At 41.5% G+C, this 22,800-nt stretch overlaps 1 protein-coding gene across 2 annotated transcripts in view; it reads left to right on the forward strand.

Moving 5' to 3' along the window:
- The first annotated feature begins 1,036 nt into the window (after window positions 1-1,036).
- zbbx (zinc finger, B-box domain containing) overlaps window positions 1,037-22,800 on the forward strand; it is a 100,283-nt gene continuing 78,519 nt past the window's right edge. For both annotated transcript variants that reach the window (XM_067995360.1, XM_067995361.1), the window contains exons 1-6: window positions 1,037-1,128; window positions 9,415-9,560; window positions 12,164-12,277; window positions 13,490-13,586; window positions 16,568-16,616; window positions 16,697-16,800. In XM_067995360.1, coding sequence (XP_067851461.1) covers window positions 9,493-9,560; window positions 12,164-12,277; window positions 13,490-13,586; window positions 16,568-16,616; window positions 16,697-16,800 — 432 coding nt within the window. In that variant the 5' untranslated portion in view covers window positions 1,037-1,128; window positions 9,415-9,492. The remainder of the gene's footprint in view (window positions 1,129-9,414; window positions 9,561-12,163; window positions 12,278-13,489; window positions 13,587-16,567; window positions 16,617-16,696; window positions 16,801-22,800) is intronic.

The raw sequence follows: 22,800 nt of genomic DNA on the forward strand, positions 1-22,800 counted from the left end.
TGGTTCAGCCTCATCCAATGGCCAGGGAGAGGGTTGGAGTCGGTGGCTAGGGCACAGAGTTTGTGGCAGGGACTGAAGACAATGGCTTCAGTCTTTCCAATATTTAACTCTCCTCCTTTAAGACCCTTGTGAAAACCCACCTCTTTGACCAAGCTTTTAGTTACCCCTCTAAATATCTCCTTCTTTGACTTGGTGTCTATTCTCCTTACACCTCTGTGAAGTACCTTAGGACATTTTCCTATGTTAAACGCACTATATAAATGCAAACTTTTGTTGTTGAACCAGGCAGGTCTGTAGTTCTTCAGGGCACTGTTGATGATTGACCAACCAGCTCAGCTCACCAATGGAACTTGGAGAAGTCGACCTGTGATTGGAAGCCAGGATCTTCCCATTTGGCCCCAGTTAACACTGCAAGCTAATGTCCCAAAAAGTAGAGTGATTCTAGGAAGACAAGTAGTGGGAAGCAGCTCTGGCAATCTGTGGAGTTTTAGCCGATAAAACTGCTGCAGAATTGGTGGTCCGTTGGTTCTGACAATCAGTCTCTAAGCTCTCTGGAGTTGGGTAAGTGAGATGTGTTCCTAAGGGGAGAGAATGTGCACTCCATATTGGTCAAAACAGAAACTATAACAGGTGGGTGTAGATTTCTCAGCGGCTTGATTTAACGATTAATTAGTTTTTAATCGTAAATCGTACTCCTGGGCTGATCATAAAGACAAATGTATTTAAAATGGATTTTTATGATCTGGTTATGTAAGCTGCTTACAGACAAGGCAAGTATCTGGTTTCTGTCTCTGGTAAACGCTGATGATTTCTAATACCCTATTCATAATAATAATGCTTTGTCCAGCCAAGTAATTAAAAAACCTAGCTGAGCCAAGCAGTAACCGCAGGTTGAACAACACTAAAACCACTGAGTGGCCACCTCTCGGGTCATAATCGCACGAGTCGGGATCAGCTTGATTGACAGGTGTGTCTCCGGGCTCAATAATTGACGAGATTATGCGCCAAGTATCGCGAGATGGTAGCTCCATGGTAACGAGCGGCGCCTCAAAGCGGTTGTGTGTTGTGTGTGGAAGCGGATCCGAGCCCGGGTGGAACCGGCTGGTAACGGTCCAGAGTGCGGGGCAGGTAAGGACAGAGGGTCGCAGGCCAGCCCAAATGTGTTTGCTACAGCTCGAAAGCAGGTGGGGGCCATTCCCCGTCGGCGGCGGGGGAGGCCGCAGCTTTAGCCGGGGTTCGGGCAGCAGTTTGTTGCGGTCTTGAGGTCATTCTCCTTCCTCCACCCGCTCCTTTTCTTCACGGGTCTGTGAACGCGAACCTCGATCTATTGAACTCCGCACTGTCCCGAGGGTGGAAATCGGGAATTAGGATTTGAGGCTGGGCCGGGAAAAGGAATAAAATCAGAGACATGCCAACTCTGCAAATAGTGTGGGAATGGTTAAAGGGCGAGTTTGAGAGCGATGCGAGGTTTTTTTTAAGACCTGGCATTTAATACGGTGGAGCAGCAATTAACCAGAATGTTGAACTGTATTGCTCAATCGGCAGAGTATGGGCCAGAGGATGTTACGCTGAAACTACAGTGCTGTGGTCAGACTGCACAATGGATACAAAACATAAGGTGGTGCAAGGGGTTGCTGTGGGGATGATCACATTGCTTGAGGGTTGAGCTTTGAAAAGAACTTCGGATTTTTTAATGGAAGGGATTTTTAACCGACAGAGGTGCCTGTGATGAAACCATCAAGAAATATACAAAATGTTAAATGATTTGGAAGGGACAAGTTAAGCCATGATAGTAGGATGGGGCTATAGTTTCAAACTGGTGATAGGTGATGTCTGGTAGTGTAGCCGTTATAGTGGGATACAGTGGAGTGGGAGTGTTCCTGGGTGTTCTCAACATTGACTCTGGGCCCCATGGAGTCTCATGGCTTCAGGTCAAAGTAGATCAAGAAAACCTCCTGCTGATCATTTACTGCCTCTCTCTCTCTCTCTCTTCCCCCCCCCCCCCCCCCCCCCAGCTGATGAATCAGTATTCCTCCATGTTGAACATCAATTGGAGGAAGCACTGAGGGAAGCAGATGCACAGAATGTTGGGGGACTTCAATATCCACTATCAAGAGTGGCTTGGTAGAACCACAACTGACTAGCTAGCTCAATCTGAAGGACATAGTAGCCAGAATGGGTCTGCATCAAGTGGTGAGGGAACCAACAACAGAGAATAACTTAGTTGACCTCAGTCTCACCAACCTACCTGTCACAGACACATCTGTCCATGATAGCATTGGTAGGAGTGACCACTCCACAATCTTTGTGAAGCCAAAGTCTTGTTCATAGTGAGGACATCCTTCATAGTGTAATTTGGCTACAGGGACAGTCTAAGGACAGATCTAGCAGCCCACACCCAGGAAGCCACGAGGTGCTGTAAGTCACCAGTAGCTGCAGAATCTGTAACCTCATGGCCTGTCACATCCATTACTCCACCATCACCATCACCATCAAGCTGGGAGACTAAGCCTGGTTCAATGGGGCGAATAGAAGGGAATGCCAGGAGCAGCACAGTCCTATCTTAGAATGAGGTACCAACATAGTACGGCTACCTGCATTCTAAACACCAAAAACAGCAGATCTAAGTGTCCAACAGCCAATGGATGACAGCAGAGCTCTCTAGTCCCACCACATCCAGTTGAGAATATTGGTGGACAATCAGGCAATTAATGGGAGCAGGAAGTTCCATGAACATCCCCAATCTTAACAATGGTGTAGCCCAGCATATGAGTACAAGAGTTGAGGCTAAAATATTTGCAAGTGTCTTTGGTTAAAAAGTGCTGAGTGGATGATCCTACTCTGCCTCCTCTTGAGGTGCCCACCATCATGGATGCATGTATCCAGCCATTTTGATTCACTCCGGGTTAATAATGCTGTTCATTAAAGATTCTAGCGTTCAGTTCCATTCACAATTCCTCTGATAATTGAGCAGTCCATGCCAGCCTACGGTAGGACTTGGACAACATGCAGACATGATCTGACAAGTTGCAGGTAACATTCACAGTACAGACAAACCAGGCAATAACCATCTCCAACAAGAAAGAGCCCAACCACCTCACCCTGACCTTCAAAGGCGCTACCATTACTGAGTCCCTTGCCACCAACATCCTGGGGGGTGGTCACCACTGACCAGAAGCATGACTGGACGAACCATATCAACACTGTGGCTAAAAGAATAGGGCAGAGGCTGAATACTCTTGTGATGAGTGGTTTGCCTCCACCATCCAAAAGGCACAAGTCAGGAATATGACAGAATACTCCCCTCTTGCCTGGATGGGTTCAGCTGCCACAGTGCTCAAGGCTTGACACCATTCAGAGCAGAGCAGATTGCTCTTTGTCTACCCCTCCATTACTGGTGCACTGTGGTTGCAGTATGTACTATGTACGGAATGCGCTGCAGCAATTTTTGAAGGTTACTTCGACAGCACCTCCCCTCCCTGTGACCTTTACCACCAAGAAGAACAAGAGCAGCAAGATCATTGGAACACCAACTGATTTAGATATATATTGTTGCTGGGCCGATATCCTGGAATCCCCACCCAACAGCTCTGTGGAAGCACCATCACCATAAGGACTGCAGCAGTTGAGGAACATGGCCCGCAACTGCTGCCTTTGGGTGATTAAGGATGGGCAATAAGTGTGGCCATGGCAGCATCACCCAACAAATCAAATGAAGATCTTTTAAAAAATTTATTGATGCGATGTGGGTGTCACTGGCAAGGCCAGCATTTATTGCCCACCGCTAATTGCCCTTGAGAAGGTAGTGGTGAGCTACCTTCTTGAACCTCTGCAGTCCTTCTGGTGAAGGTTCTCTCACAGTGCTGTTAGGTAGGGAGTTCAGGGATTTTGACCCAGCAACGATGAAGGAACAGCGGTATATTTCCAAGTCAAAATGATGTGTGACTTGGAGGGGAATGTGCAGGTGGTGGAGTTCCCATATGCCTGCTGCCCTTGCCCTTCTATGTGATAGAGGTCGCGGGTTTGGGAGGTGCTGTTGTCGAAAACTTAAACTTATTATTACCTATTATATACAATGCATTAACTCCAAACACTTATTTCAGACAAGTAAGAATTTATTAAAGAAAACTTGTATACAAGGGAAGAGTGCCCTAAAACAATGGTCAGGGCTACGTCTTCCCTTAGCTCAAGAAACAGCTCACGTTTATACAGTTAATTAGCAACGCCCACCTCTGATAGAATATGGGCGTACATGTACATTCTTTATTGGTTAAGGTAGTTAGTCAATCAAAATAGGGAACCCACCCTCTGGTTCCTCATGACTGTCTCGTGATGTTGGAAACAGGCCTGGGAAAGTGATTTTCCCTTAGAAACAGTCTTTTTTATCAGTAGGTCTGTACCTAGTCTCAAGGCTATATGGTCATTCATTTCTGTTAGTCAGACAGTTATCAGCATAAGAGAACTTTAATTAAACAATAGTGCTTCTGTATGTCTTTGGTGAGAAACTAAAATATAAGCTTTCTATTGTATTCAGCTGGTCAGTTAATCTGGTCAAATATCCATCATGCATTTCTTCATTTATGGTTTAAGGGTATTAGAAAATTAATATGGTCAGGTCCACATTCATGGTTTAGGTGTATTAGAAAGTTAATATGGTCAGGTATCTCTTTATGCATTTCCACACTGTCGAAGAAGCCTTGGCGAGTTGCTGCAGTACATCTTGTAGATGGTACGCACTGCAGCCATGGTGTGCCGGTGGTGGAGAGACTGAATGTTTAAGGTGGTGGATGGGGTGCCCATCAAGCGGGCTGCTTTGTCCTGGATGGTGTCGAGCTTCTTGAGGGTTGTTGGAGCTGCACTCATCCAGGCAAATGGAGAGTATTCCATCACACTCCTAACTTGTGCCTTGTAGATGGTGGAAAGGCTTTGGGGAATCAGGAGGTGAGTCACTTGCTGCAGAATACCCAGCCTCTGACCTGCTCTTGTAGCCACAGTATTTATATGGCTGGTCCAGTTAAGTTTCTGGTCAACGGTGACCTCCAGGATGTTGGTGGGGGATTCGGTGATGGTAGTGCCGTTGAATGTCAAGGGGAGGTGGTTAGTTTCTCTCTTGTTGGAGATGGTCATTGCCTGGCACTTGTCTGGCGTGAATGTTACCTGCCACTTATCAATCCAAGCCTGGATGTTGTCCAGGTCTTGCTGCATGTGGGCACGGACTGCTTCATTATCTGAGTGGTTGCAAATGGAACTGAACACATAGAAACATAGAAAATAGGGGCAAGAGTAGGCCATTCGGCCCTTCGGGCCTGCTCCGCCATTCAAAATGATCATGGCTGATCGTCTAACTCAGTACCCTGTTCCCGCTTTTTCCCCATATCCCTTGATCCCTTTAGCATTAAGAAATATATCTATCTCCTTCTTGAATACATCTAATGACTTGGCCTCCACTGCCTTCTGTGGTAGAGAATTCCACAGGTTCACCACCCTCTGAGTGAAGAAATTTCTCCTCATCTCGGTTCTAAATGGCATACCCTGTATCCTGAGACTGTGACCCCTGGGTCTGGACTCCCCAGCCATTGGGAACATCCTCCCTGCATCTAGTCTGTCTAGTCCTGTTAGAATTTTATATGTTTCGATGAGATCACCTCTCGTTCTTCTAAACTCTAGTGAATATAGGCCTAGTCAAACCAATCTCTCCTCATACGTCAGTCCTGCCATCCCAGGAATCAGTCTGGTAAACCTTCGTTGCACTCCCTCCATTGCTAGGACATCCTTTCTCAGATAAGGAGACCAAAACTGCATACAATACAAAAAATCGCATACAATACACAGCAAAAAATCGCATAGACCTCCTCAGGAGACTAACACGGGACGCAACCAACAGAGTACCCTTTGTCGTCCAGTACTTCCCCGGAGCGGAGAAACTACGCCATGTTCTCCGCAGCCTTCAACATGTCATCAATGAGGACAAACACCTCGCTATGGCCATCCCCACACCTCCACTACTCGCCTTTAAACAGCCACCCAACCTCAAACAGACCATCGTTCGCAGCAAATTACCTAGCTTTCAAGAGAACAGCGTCCACGACGCCACACAACCCTGCCACGGTAACCTCTGCAAGACATGCCAGATCATCGACACAGATACCACCATCACACGAGAGGACACCACCCACCAGGTGCATGGTTCATACTCCTGTGACTCGGCCAACGTTGTCTACCTCATACGTTGCAGGAAAGGATGCCCCAGAGCATGGTACATTGGCGAGACCATGCAGACGCTGCGACAACGGATGAACGGACACCGCGCAACAATCGCCAAACAGGAGGGTTCCCTCCCAGTCGGGGAACACTTCAGCAGTCAAGGACATTCATCCACCGACCTTCGGGTAAGCGTACTCCAAGGCGGCCTTCGAGACACACGACAACGCAAAATCGTCGAGCAGAAATTGATAGCCAAGTTCCGCACCCATGAGGACGGCCTCAACCGGGATCTTGGGTTCATGTCACGCTACACGTTACCCCACCAGCGAACAAATGTTATCTGTTTTTAATATAATGGGTCATTTGCTGGCTCTCTCTGCCTTCCGGATGTTTCTGCCTCTCTCTGTTTTTCTTCTCTTTTTTTTTCCCTGTTTGTTTTTTTGTTGAATGTGTATTCGGGGGTTTTGCAGGTGACACCTCTCTGTCTGAACACGGTGATTGCCTTGGCAACGGGCAGTTGCAGGGGCAGTCTGTAAACACCATGTATTGTTCTATATGTATAAATGCGTAGGCTTCAAGGAGATCCTGAACATTTACCTGAGGAAGGAGGAAGTCTCCGAAAGCTTGTGAATTTAAAATAAAATTGCTGGACTATAACTTGGTGTTGTAAAATTGTTTACAATTGTCAACCCCAGTCCATCACCGGCATCTCCACATCATACAATACTTCAGATGTGGTCTCATCCTCTTGCAATGAACGCCAACATACCATTCGCCTTCCTAACTGCTTGCTGCAACTGTGCAATGTAATCATCAGCGAACATCCCCACTTCTGACCTTATTATGGAAGGAAGGTCATCGATGAAGCAGCTGAAGATTTTATGAAGAGTAACCAACACGTGGAAGAAGCTTTTAGGTGGGGTAGTGGAGGCAAAAAAATTGTCATTTAAAGTAATTTGGATGTTGTAATGGGGGTCTGTAGGTTTTCCCTCTGGCTTTTTCCACCCCTACCTATCTGATCCCGAGACACTGAGAACCTGTTACTTTCTAGAATAAGGGGAACCTGGGAGCTTGTTAGGAGGCAGTAGTTAATTGATGTATTCCATGTCAAAACGGAAGAATGATTTCTTTGTGAGTTATAATTCATCTTAAAGCTCTACAGTTTGGGTCATAGCCTTGAACCAAACCACCCCCTGATATCTTACTATTTATCTGTTCTGGTTAATGTGTAAGCCAAGAAATTGGCTCTTGGCTCATGATTGGAGCTTTAAACAGTTGGTAGCACTCTTGTGTGTGAGCCAGAAGGGCATGGGTTTAAGTCCTACTATGGACTTGACTGCATAATATAGATTAATGCTTCAGTGGAGTGCTGCATTGTTGGAGGTGCAATCTTCAGATGCGATGTTAAACCAAGGCCCAGTCTGTCTATTCAAGTGGACATGACTCTATTCAGAGGAGCAGGAAGTTCTCCCAGTGTTCTGGCCTACATTTATCCCTCAACTATCACCACCAAAAACAGATTAACTCATCATTTATCTCAAACTCATCATTTATCTCATTACTATTTTGCATATATTGGTTGCCACGTTTGCCAACAAAACAATAGTTACAGCACTTCAAAAGTACTTAAAAAGCACAAGGTTGTTTCTTTTCCTTTTCATGCAAGTTTGTTCTTTCTGTAAGTTATTTTTCTTCCTCCCTTTTTTATGCAAGTTTTTTTTTCCTGTGTGCTATCAAAAAAATAACCAAACTTAAAGTATGGAAATGCTCCCATTGTGATTCTACTATGGTAGCATTTACTATTACTTACAGTTAATGCATACATTAGAAACACTTCTTGATTCAAGCCCATTGCTGCAGCGTTCAAGTATTCATGTCTGCTAAAACAGAACAGTTGATTTCCTGTGCTATCTGGGTGGCAGACTTTGTGTTATCCATGATTGTTACTGTGATCCCCCCCCCCATCAGATTTAACTTATAGTTTGATAAATTTCACTGAAGATTATAATTTACAACTGATTCATAGGAATGTCTTTTCTCATTTTGTATTCTAAGATTTTGTGGGTAGATTACTAAATCGTGGCTATCCTACAGACATCTTTGTCTCCTAGAACAAGCTCAACTGCTGCAGCTCATGTATAATTCTGTGATTCTAAACACAGAAGGAGGCCATTCACCCCAGCTTTGCTAGCTCTCTGAAAGACCCAGTCATTTAGTCCCATTCCCTTGCCCTTTCCCATACCTTTTTTTTTCCCCCTCAAATATTTCAGGTTCTGCTTTTACCACTGCATCTAGTAGGCATTCCCTGTCCTAACAACCCTGAGTTTAAAAAAAAACACCTAATATTTTTGTTCTTCTGGTGATGATCATAAATTATGTCTTCTAGCTACTGATGCGCTGACCAGTGAAATTACCTTCTCAAAACCCTTTCACAATTTTGAGCACCTCTATTAGATCTTCTCTCACCACCTCTGTTCTAGTGAAAAAAGCAGTTTCTTTAGTTTCTCCTCATCTCCAGCATCACCTTTAGTAATCCTTTCTATACCCTCTCCATAGCCTTAACATCATTCCCACAGTAGAACAACCACAACTGGACATAATATTCTAACTGCTCTAACCAATGATTTGTGAAGGTTTAGCAATCTCTTTTTGCTTTTGTGCTCTATGCTCCTCTGATATTTATATATATATCTTCAGATTCCATTTTTTTTTTCTTTATTAACATGGCCTCCCACTTTTAAGATTTGCATATCTGAACCCATTCTCTGCCCTTTGACTCACGGCTGTCTCTCTGCTACTGCTGTAGTGATCTTTAGTCTTATATTCCAGAATAACACTTGCTGGAATATTGATTTCTGTGTTGATAACTGTAATGGTAGCAGTAATAGTTTAGCATTGTCCTAAACAGCGAAAAAAATAATATTTCACCCATCATTGCCATAGAAAACAAGTTGGATATCAATCCCTGTAACACCAATCATTGCCTAGGTAGGTCAATTGGAGACCAGTCTGGTTGAGATCAAGAATTCCCTATGTTCCTGTTTCATGCTGTAGCAAGTTAGTATATACTACACTACTGTGCTGCTTTCTTGATGTTGCATTTAGCTCTCTTTCATATTGCTGCATACTGAATGTGACTGGGCTTATTATCCAGTATCGTAACTGTGTTTTACATTTTACAGTAATATAGATTAATCTTTTGTTTTTCAGAAATCTCCATTCTCGCACTGTGCTGTTGGATGTAACAGCTGTTATTCTTTGACTTTAATTTGTGGCAATCACTGAACCATGAACCCCAATGATTTTGTTGTGATTCCAGGCAACAAACCTGGCAATTCTGTTAAGTTAAAAGCAAGGTAAATTAAATAAAAACATCTTGGGAGAACGTTTGTTTTCTGTTTAAAATTTTAATGGATATGAAAATGTGAAGGAGAATTTTTGTGGGAGGATACTTGAAATAACAGGTTCTGCCCTATCGTATTTTTAACTACGTTCATAGTGCTACCTTACTACATTCTTCGTTTCAGATCAAGATGATTTAAACTAAATGCACTCACCTGTTCAATTTGCGAACCTGGTACGATTGCAAGCCTAACATAGGTAGTGCTTTCAATCTGTGGTGGTAATGAGATTTCGTTAAGTCAAGTGCAAATCCTTGATTAGCTAATTTTTAACTTTATAAATGTTATTCAGAGGTGATCGGTTTTATTCCAAACTAAAGTCATAGTATATAACTAGTATTTTTCACTATTGTTGCAAATCAGCTGGAAATTTGTGATGTTGCATTTTACAACACATGGTATAAAATATTTTTGCATGTAGTCCATTCCAGGCAGAATATTACTGTGCTTTCACTTTATCTTTGTTGGAATACACCTTTAACTTGATAAACAGCAGCTCTTTCTGGAGGGAAGAGGCTGCTGCCAGAAAATGCACATAAAATAGTGACTAGTGTACAATATACTGTGTCTTAACTTGCTGCTGACATGTGCATGGCATGTGGGCTTCATGATAGGTCAACACATTCTTGATTTTTCAAATGATGTTCTTTGTATTCTTTGACTGAAAAAATGTAATGTGAATGAGCTTTAGGTTAGTCAGTTATTGTGTAGGACTGTAAAGGTGCATTTTACTTGTATGGCGTAGCAACCTGAAAAAAGACTGCACATCTAGTAACTGAACATCGACCTACATAGGAATTTCTAGACGTAAGAAGACCGAGACCCATCCAGTTTGCCTTCTTCCATCCTGGTAGTCGCATGATACAATGATAATGGAGTTGTTGACTAATCATAGTAATCAATCTTTATATATTAGTCTACAACAGACCCAGAAATGACATGAGGAAAACTCCATTTACAAAGAGCCTTGGGAACCACATGTCCAAAGTCTTTTTTTCCTTCCAAGCATGCTACATTTACCACATGTTGTTTCTCATATGTACTGTTTCCCAAAATGTTATTTCCTGAAAATGATTTAAGGCAATGCAAAATCTTGAGCATCCACCCAATATTTCACTGTTTTTGAATTTTTAAGTACAATAAGTGTGTGTCAATATTTTTGTGCAGTCACAAAAAAATTAGATTTGATTGATTTTACAAATGTTAAAGTAGCCTCAATGGGGAGAAGCAGATTTGTTAAGTTATGATTAATTTGGGCTAACTACTTCAGTGTTCCTTAAGAATTTATTTCAAAATTAATACCAACATCCACAGTATATTGCTACAAGATTTGCAAATGTCATTACAGTTTGACAACTGGACATTTTTTTTCAAGCCTGATCTGTTATCTGCTACATAGCTGTTTGCAGTTATAGCATGTAGTGAATGCATAGAAAAAGAAATCAATACTTTTTCCTACTCAAGTAATCTATACTATACTACTGTACAAGCTGGTAAATTCTAAGTTTTTCTTTAAGATTGGTTACTATTATAAAATGCTTAACTAAATGCATGGTTTGTCTTGGAGACTGCTGGGCCCATGAGGGTTAATTAGTAGCTCATATGGATAAGCTTGTACGGTAGGATTGTAATTTAACACTAATAGATAAAAGGAGTTCTGTTTTATGCCTGGAACGTGGAATACTACTGGTAGGGGAAAAGAAAGAAGAGAGGATAATAATGATTCCTTGATTTGGGTCACTGTCCTGTGGGGATAGAGTAATAAAACTACAGTAGCTCAAATTTTTAGCAGCCAGCAGGAGCTAGATTAACCCATAAATTAGCTCCTGTAAAGCTGACTTTTTAGATATATAATGTCCTTTGTTTTATATTTTATATTGATTTATAACAATTCCTGTAAGTGTAAGACTTTGTTACACTTTTTTTTGGAGTACTACTTCTACTTACCTCTGACTCCTTGCACATTGTTCCAGGTCCCAGATGATTTACGAGCAATGGCAAGGGAAATATACAAACATTGGTAAAATTGCAAATGGGTACTGATTTAAAAACTGTCAAATTTGTTCTTTCCTAAAGGAGTTAAAATTCTGTGAAATTTCAAAACAAGAATACATATCATAAATGTTAGCAAGATTGCATGTAGATTGTTATGTATACGTGGGATGAAGAAACAATATTACAGGCCACATTCTGCAGAACTCAGTAGGATGTTCAGAAACATGGAGGGGATTAGATTTGTCAGTAAGCCATTGGATTATATTAATAAAAATTAACTTTTTTTTCCTTTAACATTTTTTATATATATATATTTATATTAAAATGGTGGGAATAGACAGCATTTTGGAAGCCTGAAGTTCTAAAATGGACTTTGCAGTATCTGACATTTGTCACTCATTGGTGCTTCATAGTATTTATTATTGGACAGATATTCTATAAATTCAGTAATAAGCAAGACTGGGAGGATATATATTATTTGGTCATCTTCGTCGGGTTACTATAGGTTTTGAGTTTTTCATTATATCATGTATAATACTAAGTCTTGAATGCTTTTTCTCTAGAAATCTTCGGGAGCTACGATTAGAAACTGTGCAACTAGAACTAGATAGTGATGTAATGGAACAAAGATTGCAGCAGCTTCGACAAGCCATGAGTAAGGAAAAACAGGAAAGGGAGTAAGTGTTATGAGTAACTGCTTCGCATAAACTTTTTTTTAAAGCTGTGAACTAGGTGGACAGAGTTTCTACAACAGCAACTCGCATTTATATCGGACTTTTAATGTAGTAAAAACGTCCTGAGGTACTTCAAAGGAGCCTAATCAGACAAAATTTGACACCGAGCCATATAGAAATATTAGGACAGGTGACCAAAAGCTTGGTCAAAGAGGTAGGTTTTAAGGAGCGACTTAAAGGAGGAGAGAGAGGTGGAGATGTTTAGGAAGGAAATTCCAGTTTAGGGTCTAGGCAGCTGAAGGCACGGCCACCAATAGTGGAGCGATGGAAATCGGGGATGCTCGAGGCCAGAATTGGAGGGGCGCAGAGATCTCGCTTCAAAAGAAAAAAGGTCTCAAAATAAAAATTATCTTGACATATGTGTTTGGGACATACTGGTGCTTTTTAAAAAGTGCCAGCAGATTAAGGTAATTTCAGAGATAGTTTTCATTCAATGGCTGCCCTTTTACAACACTTTTTGCAGTAGAATAGGCTCCCAAACCCAAAAACTTAGAAAAGAGCCTTCTTCCCTTCTGTCTCTGAAATAAAACTTCATACTGGACCCTTTGTATTAATGATAGCTTCCCACTGCTGCAACAAATGACACCATTCAAGATGATCTTACAAGTTGCGCAAATCAGCTCCAGAATGGCTGGGTCAAAAAAGACCATTTAGTATAGATTATCTCTTTTTTGAGGATTTTCTTATATCTTCCAAGAATTAATTAATGAGTATATCTTGTATTATTTACATATTGCAGCCACCGATCAAAAATTGTTAGTTACTGTTTCGGGATTAGCATACATTGGGAAACTGCGAATCCTAATAAGGCTTTCAATTTCCTCTTAATTTTCTGAATTCTCTTTTTATTCTTGCCTTTATAAAATTCTCTCTTATTTATTGTCATTTTTGACCAGTGTGAAGCCTGGCTATAGTATATGTCATTAGATTCCTATGAAGTTGTTTCTTGCTGCAGGATAGCAGTGCACAGAAGCTGAGCATTTGCGGTTTAGTTTCTGTTCAGTACCACCCAGTGATGAGGATTGGCTACTTCACTGTTGTGTTTGAAGTTTTTCTGATGGTCTGCACTATAAAATAGGCACTGGGCTTTGAATCAGTGTAGGTTTTGCTTTTGGTGGGTGTGCTGCGATTTATTTTACTTTTCGGTTATTTCAGACGATCAGGACCGTATCGCTGGAAATCTGGGCAGATGGGGAGCCTCGTAAATCATGCACAAGTAGTGCTGAGGAATAAAGAAAATTTTACTCAAAAGGTAAGGAGAGATTTCAAAGTAAAAGAGAAATATTTTAAAAAAAATTTGGGAAGAATTCCCATCATTTGAGGCTGCTGGTCATTGATATCTTCACCACCTGGTTTCATAATATTTGATGCAATGTTTGGAGAAGCTCAACTGATTCTTATAACTGTTACTGAGGTAGGAAGGAAGATTGTAATTCTAGAAAGTTACGGCACAGAAGGAGGCCATTCGGCCCATCGGGTCCATGCTGGCCGAAAAAGAGCTATCCAGCTTACTCCCACTTTTCAGCACTTGGTCCGTAGCCCTGTAGGTGATGGCACTTCAAGTGCACATCCAAGTACTTTTTAAATGAGTTGACGGTTTATGCCTCTACCAACCTTTCAGGCTGAGTTCCAGACCCCCACTATCCTCTGGGTGAAAAAATTTCTGCTCAGCTCCCCTTTTAATCCTTCTACCAATTACTTAAAATCTGTGCCCCCTGGTCACTGACGCCTCTGCTAAGAGAAATAGGTCCTCTCTATTCATTCTATTTAGTCCCGTCATAATTTTATATACCTCAATTAAATTTCCCCTCAGCCTCCTTTGTTCCAAAGAAAACAATGCCAGCCTATCCAATCTTTTCTCGTAGCTAAAATTCTGCAGCCCTGGCAACATACTCTTAAATCTCCTCTGTACCCTCTCAAGTGCAATCATATCTTTCCTGTAATGTGGTGACCAGAACTGTACGCAGTACTCAAGCTGTGGCCTAATCAATGTTTTATACAGTTCCAGCATAACTTCCCTGCTCTTCTATTCTATGCCTCGGCTAATAAAGGAAAGTATCCCATATGCCTTTTTAACCACCTTATCTACCTGTCTTGCTACCTTCAGGGATCTGTGGACATGAACTCCAAGGTCCCCTTTGTTCCTCTTCACCTCTCAGTATCCTCCCATTTATTGTGTATTCCCTTGCCTTGTTTGCCCTCCCCAAATGCATTACCTCACACTTCTCTGGATTGAATTCCATTTGCCACTTTTCTGCCCACCTAACCAGTCCATTGATATCTTCCTGCAGTCTATAGCTTTCCTCCTCATTATCAGCCACACGGCCAATTTTTGTATCATCTGCAAACTTCTTGATCATGTCCCCCACATAATTGCAGAATCATAGAAATTACAGCACAGAGGAGTTCTTTTTAGCCGAATGTTTCTGTAATCTTCTCTTTCCCCACCCCCTCCCCCTCCCCCTCCCCCCAAATAACTTCTATCCGCATCTTTTTTTCTATCATTTCAGGCATAGATGGTAGTTGGGGGTTGGGGGTAGTAAATCACTTGCACTGTATTTGAAATTGCCTCATTCCCTCCCCCACATCCTTCCCCATAATTATTATCACCCCATATACACTGCCCCTATCAACTCTACCGCATTGCTTCTTCCATCCTCCCGTCTGCCCCTCCCCTCATTCTTCTCCCACCCTAATGGTTTTAAGAAAAAATAAAATTCTGTTTCCCAACACTGAGCTGGGAAATAGGCTTATTATTATTTTTAAAAATTACTTAATATGCGTCGATTTGTATTATAACAGTACTGCTAGTTCTTCATTGCTGGGAAAGCAGAAGCAAGCGAGATCTGATGACTGGGTGGGTGGCGTAAAACTTGAGGGGGACAGTTAGGTGGGTTTGTGAGCAGGCAGGAAGAGAGGATAGCTCAGAAGTTTGATACAAGGCCTGATTTGGACGGATAGATGAGCATTGGGACTGGGGTGAGCAGGTGAGAGGTGATCTCGGGAATTGGTTTGGTAGGGAGGCATGCTCCTGGGAGTTGGGTTGGTCGGAAGGGGAAGAGAGCAGGAAACAGGATACATGCCTGGGTTGGGGTGGGCGTGGGGGGGAGTAAAATCAAAGTGGGTAAACATGCTTTCAATTACACTAATGAGGGACAAAAAAAATAAGCGGGTAAAGGGGTGGCAGGATGAAGTTACCTGGAGAGAGATGTTGCTTCAGATTAGCCTTTTGCATCTCTTGGAAAAGGAAGGGGTAGAGACTGCAACCTTGTAAATTGTCAGTCTTCCTGTTGATCATAAACTCTTCCAGAAATGACCTTAGCTAAGAGTCCTGAAGTAATTTTTGGGTAAAAACTTTAACACAAAATGGTTTACATTGTTTGTTTCTTGGTTCATATTACAAAAGAAAATATTTACCCAGCCTCTGGCATTTGCCGCTCAACAGCGGGAAAAAGAAGGTGTTTCACTCCTCAAAGTAATAGTAAAAAAAAAACAGAATGAGAGATTCAATGGGGTCTCTCTTGCGCTCTCACACTCATGCTTTCTGAAATAGAAATTCAATTTAATAGCTTTTAAAACTTACACAATCATTCAGTTTGTATTAATCTTTTCCAAAAACAGAATATTATGTACAAAGGCACAAAATTTCTTGCTGACCATTCCTACCTCTCCCCAAAGCTTAATCTAGAACATCTGCCAGAAGTCTTATTGCTCTTCTGATACCTGCAATGTGATATCCAAGATGCAGCAGTAGCTCAAGAGCTTATTTCATCATGGAGATGTCTTTTAGATGGTGCAGTGGGACATGATGCACATTGATTGTCACGACCACTGTTGGGGGAAGTGGTAGAGAAAGACTGCGGCACAATTGGTGGCTTTGGGAAAAAATAGGGGCATTTTGTGTCGCAATCTATTTGTGGGTCTTAAAGGTTTGGACCATCCTACTCAACGAGTAGGGCTGTTAGTAATGCTAATTTTAACAAGTGAAAGACTAGTGGATTTGAGAAAATCTCAGCAATTTCCAGTTAATTTTTTTGATTAGCTTATAAGTAGACCTTCGCTGGTGATAAGGAGCTAACCAGCTTTTTCTTCCAGGTATGAAATTTGGGCTCCTGTTTTTTAATATTAAATGAGCTAATAGTTGCATATAATTGGATATGAGTATGCATATTCACGTCATTTTCTGCTGTTCTGCAAAATAATCTTTTTAAAATTACAATTATTTTGTCACAGATAACTTCTGGAAAGACAAAAATCAGAATACTGAAAGATCAGTCTGAAGGTATGGCTATTGTTTTTACTTAATTTGTGTGTATGCAGATTATAAGCTTATGAAATGGCTTCTCATTGTGCTTATTTCAGAGCCTCCAAAACGTGTATTCACCAATGTACCAGTTTGTGTAACTGAGAGGCCAACGGTCAAGGGGAAATCATGTGGACAGTGTGAGATCAGAAGTCCTGTGCTGGTAAGTAACACAATAGATACATTATCAAGTAAAACTTATGCTTTAAATTTTTTGGCAAAACAGTAGCTGAGTCAGTGGAAATGTGGAAGCTGGTGACCCGCTTGCACTGACATTAGGTTGCAATGTGACACTTCAGTTTAATAACGCCCATGAACTTATCAGTTCAACCTATATGTTTTAAAATCACTTCCACATATTCTGATGTTCGTAAAGGAATAATTGAGGTTGTCGATTAACAATAGCCTGAGATCTAAACAAACTACTACTCTCTTTAAATTAGCAATTTTGCTTTAAAAATGTGATTGTTATCCTCCAAAAAAAAGTTATATTTTCTGTATTGGCAGAGAGTTTGCTCCAGTATATTCTATGTGATCTACACAGCTTCCAGAACCCTTGCTGCTTAATGCTACTCTGGCATAACATTTAATATTTTAAATATGGTTTTAATCATCAAATTCAATTTTCTGTTATGTAATATCTAACCTGGTTTATCGTCAGAATGAGAATATCAGGAAATTGAAAGGAGCGATAAATTACAAACTGATTTATAAGGTTCCCCATTAATGAGAAATGTGTGGTATAACTCAGCCATGAAGTTGCCCAAATTGAATCCAGACAAGTGGTTTGAGACTACAGATACCAAAGTATTTTCCTGTTTGTGCAAAGCAAACAATCGTTTTTAACCTGGTTAATGTTAGCAAAAAGCTGACTAGCCCAGCAGTTCTTTTTCTGTCATTCAAATTTAACCAGCATTTGTGTGCATATAAGTTTGTATGTACGTATAGAGCACTTTTCCCAGGCCATTGTGATATGAACCAATGGTATAACTTGGGTCTACCAATCTTGTGTCCTCTAGTTCCTGGTCTCAACTGATACCTGTAGTAGAGCACTGCCACTACAGGTGGTGTATGAATCCATGTTTATTTTTGAGTGAAATGCAACAAAATAGGTAATGTTTTTAAACCACAATGAGTGTTACTTAGTATCACTCCAGTACATGCCTACAATTACTGATGGTGAGTACTTAGCCTAGATTTTACAATTGGAATACCCAGATTTGCGAGTGCAAATCAGACACCCCAATTGTGAAATGTGAAGGAATTCTGTGACACTGGATCTCTGCCCACTTTTTCACCAATACTGTTTCTGGCATTTCCAGTGGTTGTGTAAGCATTTTCCCATTTTTAGGTAGTTCTATGGAAATGAAGCAAAAATAATTAAATGTCGTCTCTTTTGCCTTGATTCCTCCTCTTGCTCGTATAAACAGACATTCATGGCTGGTAGGTGATCTGCAGAAGGCAGATGAGAATTTAAAGAGTGTAGCATTAGTTTAAAGATTATTTCTGACTCATTTTTGGAGTACTTTTGCTTTTTTACTAACCATTTGCTATGAGGCTGCCATTTTCTCCCCATTTTAGGCAGGGCATAATGGATTTCCCATAGTGAATTTCCTTGTATGTTTGCTTTTTGGAAGAAGAGGAACAATGGAGGGAAGCCTGGCCTGGTCAGGTAGCATCAGAGGTACATTGCACCCACCTGCCAGTATCCTCATGCCAGTGTATACGGGCAAAGGTTCTCCTACTTGCAGTTGTTGGAGGAAGAGTTCTTGCAGTGGCTTTGCTTTATAAAGGAAGTTATGCCACATGCTGCAATAGGACCGACAGCCCACTGCCATTCAGTCACCACACTGCCATTGTGTTTGGCCCTGCCACAAATTCTATTCCCATGCTGTTAATTCTCCCTGGCAGCGCTTGTGTCAACATGGGTCTTTCTTCTCCACCTCACTTCGTCCAACAGCATGTCCACTGCTGTATCTGCAAACCTGGGAGCTTTCTGCCCTCCTGCAGACCTGCCAGACATTCTTTCTCATGAGCTCTGTGACCCTGCTATTCAAGAAAGGAGGGGGAAGGAAAATAGGGAACTATAGGCCAGTTAGCCTGATATCAGTAGTAGGGAAAATGCTAGAATGCTAGTTGTATTAGGAAAAAGAGGGTGGTCAGGAGCAGTTTTGGCCCCTTAAAAACTGAAAGTGGGGATATTGTCATTGACAATGGGGAAATGGCAGACATGTTGAACAATTACTTTGCGTAAGTATTTACAGTCGAAAAAGAGGATAGCATGCCGGAAATCCCAAGAAAACTAATATTGAATCCGGGACAGGGACTCGATAAAATTAACCTAAGTAAAGCAACAGTAATGAAGAAAATAATAGCACGAAAGAGTGACAAATCCCCAGGACCAGATGGTTTCCATCCCAGGGTTTTAAAGGAAGTAGGTGAGCACATTGCGGATTCCCTAACTATAATCTTTCAAAGTTCTCTAGATTCAGGAACTGTCCCTCTTGATTGGAAAATTGCACACGTCACTCCAGTTTTTTAAAAAAGGAGAGAGAGGGAAACCGGGGAATTAGCCTAACATCTGTTGTGGGGAAAATGTTGGAGTCTATAATTAAGGATAGGGTGACTGAACACCTCGAGAATTTTCAGTTAATCCGAGAGCCAGCATGGATTTGTGAAAGGTAGGTCGTGCCTGACAAACCTGATTGAATTTTTTGAAGAGATGACTAAAGTAGTGGACAAGGAAATGTCAATTGATGTTATTTATATGGACTTCCAGAAGGCATTTGATAAGGTCCCGCATAAGAGACTGTTAGCTGAGATAGAAGCCCATGGAATCGAGGGAAAAGTACGGACTTGGTTAGGAAGTTGGCTGAGCGAAAGGCGACAGAGAGTAGGGATAATGGGAAGGTACTCACATTGGCAGGATGTGACTCGTGGTGTCCCACAGGGATCTGTCTTGGGGCTTCAATTGTTCACAATATTTATTAATGACTTAGATGAAGGCATAGAAAGTCTCATATCTAAGTTTGCCGATGACACAAAGATTGGTGGCATTGTAAGCAGTGTAGATGAAAACATAAAATTACAAAGCGATATTGATAGATCAGGTGAATGGGCAAAATTGTGGCAAATGGAATTCACTGTAGAGAAATGTGAGGTCATCCACTTTGGATCAAAAAAGGATAGAACAGGGTACTTTCTAAATGGTTAAAATGTTTAAAAACAGTGGATGTCCAAAGGGACTTAGGGGTTCAGGTACATAGATCATTGAAGTGTCATGAACAGGTGCAGAAAATAATCAACAAAGCTAATGGAATACTGGCCTTTATATCTAGAGGACTAGAGTACAAGGGGGCAGAAGTTATGCTGCAGCTATACAAAACCCTGGTTAGACCGCACCTGGAGTACTGTGAGCAGTTCTGGGCACCGCACCTTCGGAAGGACATGTTGGCCTTGGAGGGAGTGCTGTGTAGGTTTACTAGAATGATACCCGGACTTCAAGGGTTAAGTTACGAGGAGAGATTACACAAATTGGGGTTGTATTCTCTCGAGTTTTGAAGGTTAAGGGGTGATCTGATCGAAGTTTATAAGATATTAAGGGGAACAGATAGGGTGGATAGAGAGAAACTATTTCCGCTGGTTGGGGATTCTAGGAGAAGGGGGCACAGTCTAAAAATTAGAGCCAGACCTTTCAGGAGTGAGATTAGAAAACACTTCTACACACAAAGGGTGGTAGAAGTTTGGAACTCTCTTCTGCAAATGGCAATTGATACTAGCTCAATTGCTAAATTTAAATCTGAGATAGATAGGTTTTTGGCAACCAAAGGTATTAAGGGATATGGGCCAAAGGCAGGTATATGGAGTTAGATCACAGATCAGCCATGATCTTATCAAATGGCGGAGCAGGCACGAGGGGCTAAATGGCCTTCTCCTGTTCCTATGTTCCTAGAATCCATTATTAAGGAAGTAGTAACAGGGCACTTAGAAAATCATAATATGATTAGGCAGAGTCAACACAGTGTTATGAAAGGGAAATCATGTTTGACGAATTTATTGGAGCTTTTTGAGGGTGTAACTAGCAGGGTAGATAAGGGGGAACCAGTGGGTGGCGAATATTTAGATTTTCAAAAGGCATTTGATGAAGTGCCACACAAGAGGTTGTTACATAAGATTAGGGTTCATTGGATTGGGGGTAATATATTAGGATGGACTGAGGATTGGTTAACAGACACAAAACAGAGTAGGAATAAACGGGTCATTTTTGGGTTGGCAGGTTGTAACTAGTGGGGTGCTGCAAGATCAGTGCTGGGGCCTCAGCTGTTTTTATTTTATATATATATATATATAGTTATCAATGACTTAGAGGGGACTGAGTGTAATGTATCCAAATTTGCTGACGATACAAAGCTAGGTGGGAAAGTAACCTGTGAGTAGGACATAAAGGGATATAGACAGGTTCATTGAGTGGGCGAGAAGGTAGCAGATGGAGTATAATGTGGGAAAATGTGAAATTATCCACTTTGGTAGGAAAAATAGAAAAGCAGAATATTTTTTAAAAGGCGAGGGACTAAGAAATGTTGGTATTCAGAGGGATTTGGGTGCCTTTGTGCACTAATCACAAAGTTAACATGCAGGTACGGCAAGGAATTAGGAAAGCAAATAGTATGTCAGCCTTTATTGCAAGGGGGTTGGAGTATAAGAGTAAGGAAGTCTTGCTGCAATTATATAGGGCTCTGGTGAGACCACACCTGGAGTACTGTGTACAGTTTTGGTTTCCTTACCTAAGGAATGATATACTTGCCTTAGATGGGGTGCAACGAAGGTTCACTAGATTGATTCTTGGTATGAGCGGGTTATCCTATGAGGAGAGATTGAGTAGAATGGACCTTTATTCTCTGGAGTTTAGAAGAATGAGAGGTGATCTCATTGAAATGTATAAAATTCTTCAAGAGCTTGACAGGGTAGATGCTGAGAGGCTGTTCCCCCTGGCTGGAGAATCTAGAACTAAAGATCATCGTCTTAAGATAAGAGGTCGGCCACTTAGGACTGAGATCAAGAAAAATTTCTTCACTCAGAGGGTTGTGAATCTTTGGCATTCTCTACCCCGTGGGCTGTAGATGCTCAGTCGTTGAGTATATTCAAGATTGAGAGAGTTGGTTTTTGGACACTAAGGGAATCAAGGGATATGGGGAGAGGGCAGGAAAGTGCAGTTGAGGTCGAAGATCAGCCATGATCTTATTGAATGGCGGAGCAGGCTTGAGGGGCTGTATGGCCTACTCCTGCTCCTATTTCTTCTGTTCTTAACTTGTGTTTATGTAGCACATTTCACGACTGCAGGATGTTCCAAAGCGCCACACTAAACTAAATATTTTTGAAGTATAGCCACTGTTGTAATATAGGGAAATGTGGCAGCCAGTTTGTGCACAGCAATTTCCCACACATACAACAATAAGATATATGACCAGATAATCTGTTTTTGTGATGTTGCTTGAGTGATAAATATTGGCCAGGACACCAGGGGAGCTCTCCATGCTCTCTTTCAAATAGTGCAATGGGATCTTTTACATCCATTTGAGAGGATGGTTTAATGCCTCATCTGAAAGATGGCACCTCCAACAATGCAGCACTCCCTCAGCACTGCACTGAAGTGTCAGCTGGATTATGTGCTTAAGTCACAGTGTGGGGCCTGAACATACAACTTTCTGACTCAGGCAAGAATGCTTCCACTGAGTCAAATCTGACATTAAGCCTTTAAATCCTGTAGTAGCACATTATTTTGCACACCCAGTGGACGTTTCTTGCCCAAAATATTGTAATGAGACTAGTTATTACAGTAGGGTTAGTGCTTATAATATTTGGGTGTGAATCATGTTCTACCTCGTTCTGGCTCACATCGGACTGGGAAATTCTTATGTGATATTGCCCAGAACTTTCTGAAAATTTGTGTAGAAACAATGGCGCAGGTGCGACGTAATGCTGATTTTTTTTTTCAGCATAAGAATTGATGAAATTCAGGCGTAAGTGAATTGCGCCCGTTTTTACGCTACATTTAAATTGTCTCTTTCCCATCAAATTCAGTCACCTGCGTCTATACCCTTTGCCACTCATCAACGTAGCTTTGCCTTCATGCAAAAATGCAGCTCACTCAAATTTCCTGAAT

This window comes from Heptranchias perlo, chromosome 13 (genome assembly GCF_035084215.1).
Source record: "Heptranchias perlo isolate sHepPer1 chromosome 13, sHepPer1.hap1, whole genome shotgun sequence".
Taxonomy (NCBI): domain Eukaryota; kingdom Metazoa; phylum Chordata; class Chondrichthyes; order Hexanchiformes; family Hexanchidae; genus Heptranchias; species Heptranchias perlo.